This window comes from Sorex fumeus, unplaced genomic scaffold (assembly GCF_029834395.1).
Source record: "Sorex fumeus unplaced genomic scaffold, SorFum_2.1 ptg000021l, whole genome shotgun sequence".
Classification (NCBI taxonomy): Eukaryota; Metazoa; Chordata; class Mammalia; order Eulipotyphla; family Soricidae; genus Sorex; species Sorex fumeus.
Window position 1 is genome coordinate 656,593 of NW_026606078.1, and position 16,962 is coordinate 673,554.

The following is a 16,962-nucleotide window of genomic DNA, read 5'->3' on the forward strand; positions in this document are numbered from 1 at the left end:
GACAGTGCTCTTCAGGGTCAGTGGAATGCAAGAAAAAAATCCCTGCTCTATCTCTCCAGCCTTGAAAATTCCATATTTCTTCCCTTTTATACTCACCTTTTTAAAAATTACATTATATTTACAAATCATTTACCTCACTGGATTAAGAACTAAAGGGCTGATTTCATAAAACTTTGTGTTATTTTCTTTCTGTTTTTGCATCACACCAGCTCAGGGCTTACTCCTGGAGATGCTTGGGGACCGTATATGATGCCAGAGCAGATCATATATAATTCTCTTGTTGCTACTATATGAAAACATTATCAATTATAAATTGTGTTTGGTGTGTGTTTAGTAATAGTTTGCTTGTTATTTTTAGTCCCTTTGATTTTAAACTGTAGCAACTAATGTGTGAAGTGAAATTCTTTTAAAGGCAGACAACTATTTGTGTTCAGGTACTTTTTAAATTTGGTTTTTGGGTCACACTTGGTGATGCTTAGGGGTTACTCCTGGCTCTGCACTCAGGAATTACGCCTGGCAGTGCTCAGGAACCATGGATGCTGGGGATTGAACCCTGGATGGACTCGTGAAGACAAATGCCTTACCTGCTCTCCTATTGCTCCAGCCCCAAGTATTTAATTTTTAATTTTTTTAATGAATCACCGGGAGTTACATTTATAGACTTTCAAACTTTCGTGCTTACATTTCAGTCATACAATGATCGAGTACCCATCCCTCCACCAGTGCCTATTCTCTACCACCATTGTTCCCAGTATTCCTTCCATCCCTCCCATCCTCTCCACCTCTGTGGCAGGCGCTTTCCCTTTCATTCTCTCTCTCCTATAGGGTGTTGTGGTCTGCAATGCAAGTATTGAATCAGCCACAAGTATTTTTAGTTCAATAAACCTAAGTAATTAGTTGGTACTGGGTACTACGAGGGATTCAAAGATGAACAAGGTGCAGTCTTGGTTTGTAGAAGACGGAGTTGGATAGATAACATGTAAATTAGTAAAGAGTATTCCAAAGAGCTACGGACAAATTGTAGATGGCTACAAAGAAATATTGTATAGGAAAATATACACATTCGGAGATTTCATAAAGTAACTTTTGAACCAGTCCTAATGGAAAAATAAGAACTTTGAGGATCTGCCTGTGGAGTACGCTTGATTGTTGGTCAGAAAATTTGAAGTAATGGTAACAGGAAGGTGTTATGGTGGTGGAATTGGTGTTGAAATATGGAATGAAATCAATTATTGTGAACAACTTTATGAAAATAAAATTGAAAAATGGGGCTGGAGCGATAGCACAGCGGGTAGGATGTTTGCCTTGCACACGGCCAACCCGGGTTCGATTCCCAGCATCTCATATGGTCCCTTGAGTACTGCCAGGAGTAATTCCTGAGTGCAGAGCCAGGAGTAACCCCTGTGCATTGCCGGGTGTGACCCAAAAAGAAAAAAATAAAATTGAAAAATGTCTAAAAAAAGAATTGCAGAAGGACAAGCAGGAAAACATTGCGAAGTCAGGATTTAAGGAAATATAAAACAGGCTGGAGCGGTAGCACAGCGGGTAGGGCGTTTGCCTTGTATGCGGCCCACATGGCCGACCCGAGTTCGATTCCTCCACCCCTCTCGGAGAGCCTGGCAAGCTACCAAGAGTTTTTCGCCCGCACGACAGAGCCTGGCAAGCTACCCGTGATGTATTTGATATTCCAAACATAGTAACAAGTCTTACAATATTACTGGGCCCACTCGAGCAAATCGATGAACAACGGGAGGACAGTGACAGTGATGAAATGATATGACATTACCAGGTATCCTTTACCTACTAGTGGTTTGGTAACATTAGAATATTGGCTGTAGGTAAGGAATTGTTAGAAGAGGATGCATTAGATAACTGCTAAGTGCCCAAATATTGTGCACCTTGGGAGTCAAGGCGGAATTTGTAGGTATGGGAAACAGTCACAGGTGTTAACAAAATGGTTGGCTTTAGAAACCTGTCTGGATTTTTTTTTTCCTAATCCCCTTCTTTCATTGTTTTGATGGAGCGGGGGAGGCACATGCTTCATTGCCATACTGACATACTTGGTTGTGCAACCAACCAAGAACACGCATATAATCATGTATGTGTGATTATATATAATTTATATTTATGTATATTTTATATATATTTATATATAATATGCATTGTACGTTACTTGCAGGGCTCTTAAGATCCCATGCTTTTATTATGGCAGTAGAGAGACCAGTGACAAGGTCATCAGGGGCTCAGCCTGGAGGTCAATCGCAAGGACCAAACTTATAATTTTCATTTGTCAGACAGGCACTCCACCGCTGGGCCACATCCCTAAATGTGCAGTATTTGTTTTAAAATGTACTACATGGGGGTATGGTGCCACCAGCAGGTCAACCTGTACCCAGAGGGCAAGTGCATCAGCAGCCTGATGGTGCCTTCAGGCCTCCTGATATGCCAAAATTTTCGCTGTGCCTTTGGCCAGACCCAAACAACTTGGGACCAAGTTTACCAAGAAATTAAATGGCCAAAAGTTAGGCATGAGGGAATCATGCCCATAAATCACCTCCAGGTCAGCTTTACAAGCTCATTTATTGCCCTTATTTTAGAGACTCATAAATAAATCTCAGATCAAAAGCCGCAATTAATCTTGGACTCGCGTGTGGCTGAACAGACTGAGGTAAATTGGAGGGCGGCAGGTTAGCCTACTGCCCACCCAAGCAGAGCCCCCAGTAGCTGCCTGCTTCCATAATTCAAAATTGCTGCCATACCCTTCACCTCATTCCACCATCTCAGGGCAGACCTCAGTGAGATATAAGCTGCTGAAAATTTGAGCGTGCAGATTTTGTGACTGAAATCTCCAGACTTTCTCAGAGTTGGAATGGGCTATCTCTCCCACTTCCAAATACTCCTGGAAGCACTGTAGTCACCCCCATGAACCAACTCAAGAGCCATCATGTAAGCTCTTCTGTCGGTCTTGCTTCAGAGGCCCATAAATAAGCTTCGAAAGAGATCAAAAGTCACAGTTAATCTCAGGCCCGGGCAAAGCTGAACAGTCCAGGGTAAATTGGAGGTGGGTGGGTTAGCCTGGTGCCTGCCTGAACAGAACCCCCGGCAGCCACTTGCTTCCACAATCCAGAATTGCCACCATGCCCTTGCCCTGAGTGCCAAATCAGGACAGACCTCACCAAGACATAATCTGCTGAAAATTCTGGCATGCAGGTTTTGTGACTGAAATCACCAGACTTTCTTGAAGTCAGGATGGGCTACCATGTACTTCCAGAAGCCTCAGCAGTCATATCCTCACTCCAAAGCTGCCACCCAGTTAAAAAACTACTCCAGCCTTACCATCCCAATAAAAATACTGAATGCTCTGAACAAACACGGTAATACCTGTATTGAAAGCCATAATGCACAAAAGGGAAAGGAGAGAAAGAAGGAGAGTGCCTCCCATAGAGGGAGGCTGGGGGTTGGGGGTGGAGTGTTTGGGATGATGGGAAGGAAACAGGATATTCGCGGTGGGAAATGTAAACTGGTAGAGGGATGGGTGCTGGATCATATTATGACTGAAACCCAATTGTGAACAGCTTTATAATGGTCTATTTCACGAATATTCAATTTTAAAAAGTTTTTAAAAAAAGTAATGTGGAGTTCATCCCTGCTTCAGTCAGCTTAATCAGTGGCTGAATAAATAGCAGTACTCCTACATTTTAAAAAAATTGTACTACAGAGGCCTGTAGTAGTTCAAATAGTTCAATTTCAGCAGAGAAATGCTTTGTTTACAAGAAGCCTGGATTCAATTCCTAGGCATTTCATGGTCCCTGAGCACTGCTGGAGGCTAGAGAGCTTCCCATTGCTGGATTTGGCCCAAACGAAATAATAAAAAGGACCACAGCAGATAAAGTGTAGAGTCAGGGAGACAAGCTAAAATACTTTCTTCCTAGATGAAAAAAAAAGGCAGTTACAGAACCTGTGGCATAGCTAAGGGGGAACTTACTAACAGAACTGGCAGTCATTTGACTATTGGTAATCAGACAGAAATAAAGATGAGTTAGATATCTGTCCTCAGTGTTTTAATGGTCTAATAGGAGAACAAAGAATACGTTGATTATCATAATCCCTTATGTAGGACTGAATTCATGTTTGGCCTATGAACATAAAAACATAGGTGCCTATCTTTTTTTTCCCTTTTTTTGGGTCACACCCGGCGGTGCACAGGGGTTCCTCCTGGCTCTGCACTCAGGAGTTACTCCTGGCGGTGCTCAGGGGACCATATGGGATGCTGGGAATCGAACCTGGGTCAGCCACATGCAAGGCAAACACCCTACCCGCTGTGCTATCTCTCCAGCCCTAGGTGTCTGTCTTTTTTAGGGATGCTTATTCAGGATGAATAAATATGTAGCAGGTCCGTTGTTATGAATGTCTGATTTGGGGTTTGTTTTTTTTTTTTTGCTTTTTGGGTCACACCCTGCAATGCAAAGGCTTAGCACCCTACAAGGCAATGGCTTTGCGCTCAGAAATTAGTCCTGGTGGTGCTCAAGGGACCATATGGAATGCTGGGAATCAGCCACTAAAATAAGTTATTATAAAGTGAGATTGGTTAGTAACAGTGTAGAGTTGATTAAGTTTAATTCTTAATTTAGAACATTATATTTATTTTACTTATATTTGGCCATATTCTTAAGCATGCTCATATCTAGAATATTTTATGATATGTGTAAATCATTATAACATTTTATAGTATTATAAAAGCTTTAGCAAGCTGTGGAAAGGCATATATTAGTCCAGTTTGTATGTAAAGTCCTGAAGGAAAATCATACCTCTTTCTTGTCATCCCAAAGAAGCATTAGTAGAACATGCCTGGCCTGAGCAGTATACTTTCCTGAGAAGTATACATACCTGCCACCTGTTCTTTGCCTCAGGATAACAGTAAAATGGTTTTTCTTGCCAAGAATATTTGTTAAATATCACCCTCTATTCACTGTTCATCTATAATTCTAACTCCTTAGCTTCTTCCAGGCTAATATATGGTAGTATAGTGTCAGGCAATGGGTCACCAGAAATTGTTTTGGATCTGCTTCTGTTTCATTTTGTGTAGTTTTGTTTTGGGACCCCACCCCACAGTGCCCCGGGGCTAGTCTTTGCTCTGCTCAGGGTCATTCCTGGCAGTGCTTAGGGGACCATGCTGTGTTAGGGATCAAACCCTGGCCTCCCACATGCTCTCAGTCTGCTGAACTATTCTCTGGCTCACTTTTTTGTTTGTTTACCCAATGATATTCAGGGTTTGCTCCTGACTGTGTGCTCAGAGATCACTCCTGGTGGGGCTCCAGGAACCATTAAGGGTTACCAGGATTGAACCTGGGCTCTGGCCCGCTTTAGTTATTTTTTATGTAGGAAAACCAAAAAACTTACTCAACACCCCTCTGTTCTAAAAGGGCTCCTCTTGGAGTTGTCCTTCACCTGCAAAGTGATGTAACGAACACCTAAGGAAGGTTTCTGTGTCTGTAAGGTATTAACCATGTTTTAATATGACCATGGCCCTTCTTCTATTAGTGTTGCATTTACATATATGTGACTTTCTTATCATGTATATGTAATGCTGTTATGGAACTTTAGAGGCCCTTGGTTCCTGATTATTGATTTTCAAAGTGGAAATTGATGTGCACATCAGAATGGCTGATTTATGGCAGATAAGAAAGTATGTTACATGTCCTTAGATTTGATTTATGAAATAGTACCTTAAAAAATAACCTTAATGATACTATCATTCTTCTAAACATGATACTGTTTAGAAGAACTTAAAACAAATACCTGATACTCAAGAGTAAATAACTCAAAAGCTAACACAATTGATTCAAACAAGACTCAGACTCCCAATAATGACTCATCCTATTTCTCTGTCTTTTGCCTTAAAAATATTATTTTTATGTATAGATAATGAATCTGCTGAAGAAATTATCCAGTCCAGCATTGCACTGCATTCCAACATTGTCAGCATTGCTAACGACCAAGTGATTCTGAAAGTGAACTCTTACGACTCAGAAATGGTCAATGGACTTATGTTCCGGCACATTACTCTTCTCACATTTTCAGCCTATAGGAACCAGTTGCTCAACATTTTTGTTCGTCCTTCCTTCATAGCTCTGGCATTGCAGATGATACCTGGGTGCAGGAAAGGTAACTTTGGGAAATGTCTTGAATTTTGGAAGAAATATGGCCTTGTAGTTTCATGTAGTGCACAACATTTGAAGCTTTCTATAACCCATCCTTGTTAGTCCATACCCTAACAAGAAATGGGGCCTGTATGCTAAAAAAAGTTGGTTGTTTTCCCTCTAAGTAGATGAGGATTTGTTTTGGCAATTGAAAGGGATTTAAGAAATCAACTTCTTTTATAAATAAGAACAATTTGTCTTAAAAATCGCACCATGAAAAATATATATATATATCTTTAAAACCAACAATAACAAAAAAATCTCACTATGGAAGGATCTAGAATTTCCTTCTGTGCTAGAACACAAAATTCCCCATTTCCTGGTCTGATGCATTTTTTTCTTGTTTGTTTGTTTGTTTGAGTTTGGGTTTCTGGGACACATTCAGTGGTCCTCAGGGGCTGTTCCTGGGTCTGGGCTCATGAGTCACCTTTGGAAGTGCTCACTCAGGAGATGATATGTGGAAATCAGAATTAAAAACTGGATTGGTAGTATGCAAAGCAAGTGCCTAACCTTTGTTTTTTTGTCTTATTTGCAGTAATGAAGCTTGAACTTAGGTTTCAGGCATGTGAAACAGGTGCTTTGCCATTGAGCCACATCCCGAGTCACTGATGCTCTTTTTCTACTATAGCAGGTCTCTTATCTGAAAGAAGCAGTCCAGCAGTATCACACTTTTTATTTGACCCACAGTAGCATTTGTGGTACAGTGAGAAGTGCAGACATTAAAGGCCTGAAAAATATCTTTTCTACCCAGACTCCAGAGTGAAAAGCTGGAGAATGAGCCCAATCCCCTGGTTTCTGATTCAGTTGACCTGTAATTCAATCCAGACGTGGAATTTTTATCTTCGTTTTCCAAAAATCTGAGGGAAAAACCAAGTTGAGATGAACTCAGCTGCACACTTAGAAGGAACCTCAGATCCTATGTTCATGTTCTCATTTAATGCATGAGGAAACCAGGACCCAAGGTGGTCAGATTATTTTATTTTGGGCAGCATTTCTTCTCTAGAGCCATAGGTGAAAATTGCATATATGGGGGACTACAGCAAGTTAAAACTGGGGGGTCTTAGCTAATAGGGACAGGGAATTTTCAGGAAGGACATAAGGTCAGAGGACACCATGGTTAGAAAAAGTTTGAAAGAAACTGGTTTAGGACACAAAAAACTTAAATATTGATCTGTGTTCTTTCTGTATTATATTGGAATTCTTCTGCAACTAAGGGACACAGATATGTATGGTCTTCGAGGGTGTTGCGAACACCCTGAAATTGAGTTGCCATTTTATATGTGAATCTAGACAGGAATTAAAACATCCATTCCTGACCTTCTGTACTGTGGAAAGTGAAATACCTGACTTAAGATTGTGGAATCTTTCTTATTTATCAATATCTAAACCCAATTGAATTGACACCTTGAACCTTTGTCTAGCAAAGATCCCTTGCAGAATGAGACAAACACATACACACAAGCACACGCACACGCACACACACACACACACACACACACACACACACACACAGACTGCCCAAGCATTAGGGTACTTGGGTACCCATATGTATTTATTCAATACAGTATCACTCCCAACTCTGATTCCCAAAACATGAGTTATTGTTTAAATTGACAGAGACACTAAGAATAGTAAGCACATCAAAATTTAGTGGGTACATTAAGAGCAGAGACTGGGATATTTCACATGGCCAATCAGCAGACACCCTTTCAAGTATTAAGTCTTGACAGGTTCCAGTTTCATTTTTGCCTATGTTGTCCTCTACATCCAGAAGACTGTTTTAGTTTAATCTTTCCTGGATGCAGTTTTGCTATTCTTTAATGGATTCTGTTCCTTCCTGTGTGCATTTTTGCTGCCCATTTGTATTCTACCCTGTTTTGCCTAGGAGAATATGGGGTTGGGTTTTGTTAGGTGGATGATCTCCCACCATTAGACTGATTTTGATGCTGAGGAGAGGAGTGATGCTCCACATGCAGGAGTGCTGAGGGCTAATTCCTAGCTCTGCACAAAGGGATCACTCCTAGACAAGACTCAAGGGACATTTCAGGGGTCAAAATTAGGTCAGCTACATGCAGTATTACCTGCTGTATTATCTCTCTGCCCCACTTTATCAGGCTGATTGATTAGAGGACTATTAATTTAGTTCAACTTTGTTACACTTTGGGGCTGGAGAGATAGTTCAGTTGGGAGGGCATTTACCTTGCATTCAGCCAATCTGGCATCCCATATTGTCCCCCATGCCTCCCTAGGAGTAATTCCTGAGTGTAGAGCCAAGAGTAACTCCTGAGTACCACTGGGTGTGGCTCAAAAATGAAACAAAGCAAAGCAAGAAAAAAACAAATTGCTACATTAGGAGCAGGGATTTTATTTATATTGCATATATGAAACCTTGGATTCTGTTTTGGGCAGTGCATGAGCACAAGCCTGGAAGTAGCTCCTGAGAACTGCCAGTCATGGCCCAGACAGACAGACAGACAGACAGACACACACACACACACACACACACACACACACACACACCCCTCTATGCTAGACTGTGCTATGGGGAAGTATTTTGAATGGGGTGTGTTGTAGGAGCCAACACACACACACACACACACACACACACACACACACACACACACACACACACACACACTCCTATGCTAAACTGTGCTATAGGGAAGTGTTTTGAATGGGGTGTGTTGTAGGAGCCTCCCCAGCAGTGCTGGGATCTACCAGGACCTTGTGGTAGCAGGGATTGAAACTGGGGATTTTGTAAATATAAGGCATATAATCCAACCCTTTGAGCCATTTCTTCAACCCAAGGGACCTTAATTTATGTCTCTGATATGTGAATAATATACCTTTAAAACACTGCATTTTGGAATGCATTTCTGCCTGAAAGCTTAAAAGACACTTGTAATTGTATTTATGAATTTCTTTCTAGAGGATGTCTACAACTGCTTTTGCTTCCTACGTAATGTTTTTTCAGATGAGTTCATCTTTCTTCAAGGAAATGTATTAAAGGTAAATTCTTTTTTTTTTTTTTTTAGAGATCACTGTATGATTTTTACCTGTGGAAATAAAACTAAAAGCATTTAATACAATATAATAAAGTGTGTATTCTCATTTTCTCATTTACATTATAAACTTTTAACTCTGAACTAGAAAATATATTACATTAAACTTTATCCTTAGATCTCATTATGATAAAAATCATGTCTCACCTGTCAATAATAAAACATTTTTTAGATTTCAGTCATACAGTATTTCAACACCCATCCCTTCACCAGTGTACATTTCCCAGCATCAGTGTCCCTAGGTTCCCTCCCATCACCCCCACCCCTCACCTCCCCTGCCTCTTCCCTCTCTTTCTCTTGCTCTCTGTCCTTTTGGGCATTGTGGTTTGCAGTATTGATACTGAAAGGTTATCAAGAATATCTCTTTATAAAATCCCTACTACCAAAATAGCAAGTGAGTTCTGAAGATAATTGGCGTGGATTACAGATCTGTTTCTCCTTTCTGTAGTTCTATGCATAACAGAATTAAATAGAAACTTGAACATTTATAGTCAGCAAACTTCTGAAATTCTTATTCAAGTTTAATTAGTAATTCAGGAATAATAGGTGAAAGGAGAGTGAGTCATTCTTTGAAACATTAGGGCAACCACTATAAATAAACCAACTCTGTTTTATTAAAAAGAAAAAAAAAAGCTGACATGTTTTCCTGCTAAAAACTTGTTGAAGAAAATTGAGCCTTGTGCTTATAAATTAGAAAGTATTGGTCGTGTGTGGTGGTTTAAGCTCCAGACATGAAAGATTGGGCTCTTAGGACTAGGCTGCTGGTTTTCTGGGGAAGGGGTATAGACAGGATAGAAAGTAGGGTCCGTTTCTGTCTACCATGCTTAAAAGATTTTATTCACTAGAGGAGAGGAGTAGATTTTTAGCTTAAGTATTGTTCTGAGTATTTTCAGGACTTATATGTACCTTCTATGTAAATTTAAGGAGTATGGTTATGCAAAGGGAGAGAAAAATGTATACCCAGGTCCTAATGTCTAAGGTTGATAAGTTATATGTTTACTATGTTTAAGGTTGAGTTTTTTACTGGGGGGACAGGGGTGATGCTCTAGGACCATGCTCAATGGCAGGATTCAAAGCAGAGTGGGTCATGTGCAAAGCAAATGCCTTAATCTTTATATTACCTCCTCAATCCTAAAATTTAGTATTTTAAGTATTAGCAGAAGTATGCCTCTCTGTTGTCTAACAGCCTTTGGGGAAGGGTTGTGGACATTGGCGCCGGTGTTATCTTGTTCTGAGGGCAAATAGCTGGCTCTACATACTGAGCTCAGCAATGAACCTGCTAACCTAAATTGAAGGGTTCATCTGTCATCTCTCTTCATCTAGGACTTTGAAGAAGGCTGTTGTCTGCTTTGTAAAATTGAGACCATACAAATAACCACAAAAGACATCGTAGTTACAAAGAAAGGGAATGAAGTGGTAGAATTTTTAACAGGGCTCTTTAAACATTTTCTGGAATGTTATCAGGTATGTAAATATTTTCAAGTTATCCTACATATTTCCATACCATATTTAACTAAGACTTTTCCACCCTGTAATTATTTCTAATCTAGAGAACAGGTTTCTTGCCCAGGTGAATGATTGACCTAAAGAGGTTGATTAATAGGATGAATGATTTAACCTCAAAGTGAGACCTTGCTCCTTGCATCAAGATACTTGGTCCATTACTGACCCAAGGGAAATAACAGCATAATGAAGCCATGAGCACTATATTACACAATCACAATACATCCAAGCATTGCTATTTCTTACATCTTTTGTTCATCACATTTAGCAAAGTATTTGATTTATAGTAGATACTTAGTAAATGCAAAATTTGAATAATGCACAAAGTCCGTATCTATATTTCTAAATGTTAATGTCAGAAAGGAAAGAGTATCTTGTACATGTATCTGAGGAGTTTAAAATTTTAAAGAAAGTTTGTCTGCTCAGGTAAAATTGTGTCAGCATACAGGGAGAGTCAGGGCCTTGTGCATATTTGGGAGTTGAGGACATTAATTTAGCTGTGCACTAGAGGCCCTAGAACCACCTTCCTAGCAAATTAAAGCTGTGCTCAAGACAAATAACATGACAGCCTCTTCCCACAAAATCCAGCACTTCATAGGTATTTAATAAGTAGTACTTCTATATTTAAGCATTTTTTTTATGGTAGACATCAAACGGGCCAGAGGATATGGTCCGTGGTAAATGCATGCCTTATATATAGGTGACCTAGGTTCAATCCTAATGCTGCAAAATAAATACATATATGCATATGTAATCAAATAATCTTAGGTAGTTTTAGGGAAAAAAGTTAAATCCCTCTCTTCTAATAGTAGCTTTTTAAAACCCATTAAATTGAGAATATCAATAGTACAAACTTTTTTTCCTAATTGTAAACAGTGATACAAACTCAAGCAATCTCCTAAAAATTCTGTAACTTTTTTAGCTATTTTGATCTAATGTTTCTTCAAGAGAGGAGGTGTAGAATATTCACTGTTGTATTGTGTTTGATGCCCTTTTTCTTTCTTTTTCTTCGATCTTTCCAATCAGATCATTTGCAGATACATCTTGAAGGGAGATGACTACTTCACTGAGAAACAGTACTTCACTGAAGTTAGAAATTTCGCTTATCAACTTCTTGATCAAGGTTAGTCATACTTCTGAAATGAATGATTTCTTTTTGTTAAGTAGCCCACTTAATCTTCCTGCCCCTCTCTTCTAGGTACCTCACAGTGTTATGATGTTTTATCTTCTGATGTTCAGAAAAATGCCTTAGCAACTTTTGTGCGGTTAGGTGCACTGGAGAGGATTAAGACGTAAGTACTGGGCAGGTGTCCTGTGGGCACTGAAGGGACAATAATGGCAAACTGTTGAGCACAAAATCCAGAGAGAGATAGTAGACATGTAAACTAGTAAAAATTTTGGTAAACTAGTAAAAATTTTGTAGTGTTTGATTATTTGTTTTCTCTTCTTTCCATCTTTTGTTTAATAAATTTCCATGTAAATTTACGTTCTCATGGATAAAAACTATGTAGGGTCAGAGGGATAATACAGCAGGCAAGGCACATGTCTGACCCAAGTTTGACTCCCAGTGCCCTGTGTCTTCGAGCACTTCCAGGAGTGATCCCTGAGCACTGAGACAAGAGTAAACCCTGAGGTGTGGTCTAAAAACCATAAAATGAAATAAAAAGTATATAGAAGCAAAGAGATAAAGTATTTTTGGCTACTTAGCTTTGATCTAATATTGAAATTCATAGATTATTAAATGGGGGAATATAGTGTAGTGTGTGTGTGTGTACACTCACATAAATGTATATATACAAATGTATATTTATACCATTGGGTGAAAAAAAAACCTAAGAGTAATAAGGCTTAAAGGGTGTGGCCAAAACAAACATACAAATAAAAGAGTGAAGCATAAAGGTAGAAAATAGGACCAAGAGCAAGAGACCTTTCAACTGGGGCCAGAGCAGTAGCACAGTCAGCAGGGCATTTGCCTTGCACACAGCAGATCCGGATACAATCCCCAGCACCCAGTATGGTCTCCTGAGCCCTGCCAAGAGTGATCTCTGAGTGCCGAGCCAGAAGTAATAAATGCAGTGTCGATGGGTGTACCCAAAAAGCAAACCTAAAAAAGAGATATTTCAACTGGGTTTAAGTCTGCTTTTGAGAATGCTGATTGTTTAGTTTTTTTTTTTGAGAACCCAATCCAGCAGTGCTCAGGACTTACTCCTTGCTCTATACTCAGGAATAACTCCTGATGGGCTCTGGAGACCGTATGGGATGCCAGGGATTGAACTTGGGTCAGCCATTTGCAAGGCAAGCACACTGCCCGCTGTACTACCACTCCAGCCCTGAGGATGGTGGTCTTAAAAATGTCTTACTGTTGGGCTGGAGAAATAATATGGGAGGTACTTGCCTTATAGGCAGCTGCATCAGCCACAGCCTAGGTTCAGATCACCAGCATCACAAATGGTCTCCTGAGCAAAACTAGGTGTCAACTCGAGTATAAAGCCAGAAATAACCCCTGCACAGTGCTATGTGTGGCCCCAAATCAAACAGAAAAGTAGTCTGCTATATAATGAAAATTGTCTGTTCCCTTTATACAGTAAAGAAAACCTATTACTTTTTCTCCTAGGAATAATGAATGTGCGTTTAATGTGAATGAACCTGCCATGTCCAAATTAGAAGCAATGCTTGGTAAGTACAGTTCAATAAAATATAATGGGTTTCACATTGTAATGATCAACTTTGTAGTAAGGCAAGCAACTATACTGTAAGACAGAAAACACTTTATCAAAATGAATAATAGAGGAATCTTCTTAGAAGACCCTCTTTCATACTATTGGAGGCCACCTGCTCTTTTCCTTTATGTGAGCTGAAGCAATAGCACAGCGGTAGGGGGTTTGCCTTGCACTCGGCTGGCCCAGCCCAGCCAGGTTTGATTTCTCTGCCGCTCTCGGAGAGCCCAGCAAACTACTGAGAGTATCTTGCCCTCAGGGCAAAGCCTGGCAAGCTACCCATGACGTATTCGATAGGCCAAACACAGTAACAAGTCTCACAATGGAGACATTACTGGGCCTGCTTGAGCAAATCGATGAACAACGGGAGGACAGTGCAGTGCTACAGTGCATTCCCTTAAATAAGATCTAGTTTGAAATTAGATAGGAGGGTGAATAATAGGGTTTTAATATAAACGGATAATGATATCATCTAGAATTTTCCCAAGGCATTTAAGAAGAAAGTGCAATGAATATTTACAAGAAGAAGTATCAAATATATTCCAATATAACTAATAGGAGTTTGAGATCTACACCCTCCACATTTAATCTTGATGGACAATGCATAAGAAATACCTTTCATTTTATTCTTTCTCATTTTCTTTCCTCTTTTCCAGATGAAGGATCTGGGTTAGTATCACATAGATTTTCTAAATATAGAAATTGGGGGCTGACATCTTTGAGGGAATAATCCAACCTTTAATATTTTCACATCCTATATAAGTTTAAAAAGAAATAGGCCATCCTCCAAAGGCAGGGTTATTTGTTTATGGTATACAGTAAGAATTAACTCTCTTGATTCTTTTTCTATGCCCTAAATGGGGGGTGGAGTGGGAAGAGGAATATTATTATGTATGTGTGTGTGTGTATGTGATATACAAGAATACTTCTCTAGGAAATAGCTGGGGTAACTTTACAAAGAAGGCAAAGTAGATATTAGTGAACGCTAGATCATTGGGTGGATATTCTTAAAAGTACTATTGTACTTAATCCTAATACAGTACATTTGTCAAACATGCATGGAAAAAAATTTGGTTTTGAAATTAGGGTCACACCAGGGTGGGGCATTTGCTAAAGGGAGAAAAAGAGAAAGGCAAAGGAATGGTTGAAATAGATAAAGTGAAAGTGCTGGCTTTATGTTCAAGAAAATAGTATGGTTGAAATCTTCATTTGTTCAGTAAACATGAGTGGATTCAAATCCTGGCTCTCCTCCTTAAGGGGGTGGTTGCTATCTTGTCCATCCAACATCTTTAAGATCTGCTGTTTCGACTGTAAATGGGTCTGGTGTTTATGTGCCTGAAAAATGCTATATAATGTCGGATGTTTCTTTTTCTTGTCAGTGACTTAACCAATTGTAGAGAAAAATTGTATGCCATTTCATAAACTCTCTTTCCTTTTTTTTTGTTAATTAGGTGGTAAGATCCCAGTAGGAAAACAAGCAACTGCAAAACTTTAATGATCCATTATGGAGGTGTGATTAGATAACTGCTGTCATGCATGAACTCACGATTCATCATGAATCACAAGATAGCCAAGTAAAAGAAGTGACCTGTTGTCTCATTCTTCATAAGATTTTGAAAATGTAGAGAAGAAGTGATGAATTTAGTCAGTCTGTACTCACCACCACAGTGGTCTATAAGGCATTTGTATCAATTCAGTGTGTTTTAAAATAAAAGTCTTGAAAACATGTTTGGAATAACAGGACCTAATTCTACATCTGTTAAACTTTTCTACTATTGTTGGGATTAAAGTGTGCAACATGAACACTACAGGCTGGCTATTTGTAAAAAAAAAAAAAATAAAGAAAAGAAAAGAAAAGAAAAACAACTACTCAATGGGTATATGTTACACTTCTTTGGATTTTCTTTAAAGTTGCATCAAACAGTACAAGTTTCTCAGATATATAATAAATTAGCTACCTTACATTAAATGTTGCCATCTAAACCTTAAACTAATAAAACTGGGTTAAAGAATATGTGTACCAAAGAGAAATTATGAATATAGCATAAACAGAATTCAAAGAAGGAAAAGTTTGGAATCTGTTTTTTGAATACCCAAACTCTTCCCAAATGGCCATCTCTGGAAGGACATTTAAGCTGAGAAGTAGGATGAAAAGGAATCAACTCGTAAAGATGTTGTTTTGACACAGAAAAAGACAGAGGGTGTTTGTACAGACAAGAATAATTGGAAAATTCTGATGGTTCTGGAACTGAGAGGGCATTATGACAGACAAGAGTTGCAGATAGCAGGGCCTGGGGGGGTAGTACCGCCAGGTAGGGCACTTACACATAGCTGACATGAGTTCAATCCCCAGCACCCCACGTGGTCCTCTAAGCACTGCCAGGAGCAATTACTGAATGCAGAACCAGGAGTAACCCCTGAAAACAGCCAGATATGACCAGAAGAGCAAAACTTTAAAAATAAAGTTGCAGATGGGTGGCTAAGACAACAGGAATTTGTTTTCTCAGTTTCAGAGATTGGAAGTCTTCAGATCAGGGTGCCAACAAAGCAGCTTTCCTCTTGAGACTTTTTCTGGACTTGTAGGAGAATGCAATCAATGTGTGTTCATTTGTTTGTACATATTGGGGAACATAAATCTGCCACCTCTCAATATGTCTAAGAAGTTTTCTTGGAAAGGACACTGGAGTTTGGGTGCAGGTCACTCTTAGGAAGAAAAAAAAGATGTTTAAGGGTCTGGAGATAGTTCAATGGATGGAGATAGCTCTACTTGCAGGGCTCCAGGTTTAGTTCCCAGTACTACATGGTCCCCTGAGTAGGAGCAACCCCCAAGTGGTTGTGACCCCCACACTTTTTTTTTTTTGAGGGGGGACACACCCAGTGGTGCTCAGTGCTTATTCTTGGCTCTGCACTTAGGAATTACTCTTGGCAGTGGTTGGGGACGTCAGCGTATGGTATATGGAATGCTGAGGATCAAACCCAGGTCAGCCTCGAGCAAGGCACGTGCCCTATCCTCTTTACTGTCTCTCTGGCCCAGCCATGTGCGTGCGCTCACACTCACACGCTCATTTTTATCCTGGTGGATTGTGTAATATTTATTGAAAAAAAAGAGCGAGAAGGAAGAGAGTGGAAAGTAGTGAAGGAGAGAGGAAAAAACCATTAAGATTTTTCAGGCTCTATAAGAAACACAACTCTTTCTTCTCAGATTCCCCACAGTACTGTTAACACATTTGCCCCCCTTCATTTACAAAGTATGCATGTAATCTTTTCATTTTTAAAAATCATTTTTTGCCACCCCCTTTTTGATCTAAGAATTTTAAAAACATTGTGGACACATTAATTCTCCCAAGCCTGATGACCATATTAGACATCCTTTTTTCATTTCTCCTTTGGCAGCCTGATACTCTCTCATCTTCCTCCTTAGCCTTTCCACAACCATATTCAGTACTTTCATATTTTTACCTTCACAATTATTCACTCATT

At 39.6% G+C, this 16,962-nt stretch overlaps 1 protein-coding gene across 1 annotated transcript in view; it reads left to right on the forward strand.

Moving 5' to 3' along the window:
• Nucleotides 1-15,308, forward strand: part of GNPAT (glyceronephosphate O-acyltransferase) — a 54,443-nt gene extending 39,135 nt beyond the window's left edge. The window contains exons 10-16 of the mRNA XM_056113633.1: nucleotides 5,923-6,165; nucleotides 9,130-9,209; nucleotides 10,586-10,726; nucleotides 11,792-11,888; nucleotides 11,964-12,057; nucleotides 13,380-13,441; nucleotides 14,934-15,308. Of these exons, the coding sequence (XP_055969608.1) occupies nucleotides 5,923-6,165; nucleotides 9,130-9,209; nucleotides 10,586-10,726; nucleotides 11,792-11,888; nucleotides 11,964-12,057; nucleotides 13,380-13,441; nucleotides 14,934-14,977 (761 nt within the window). The 3' untranslated portion in view covers nucleotides 14,978-15,308. The remainder of the gene's footprint in view (nucleotides 1-5,922; nucleotides 6,166-9,129; nucleotides 9,210-10,585; nucleotides 10,727-11,791; nucleotides 11,889-11,963; nucleotides 12,058-13,379; nucleotides 13,442-14,933) is intronic.
• Nucleotides 15,309-16,962: the final 1,654 nt, after the last annotated feature.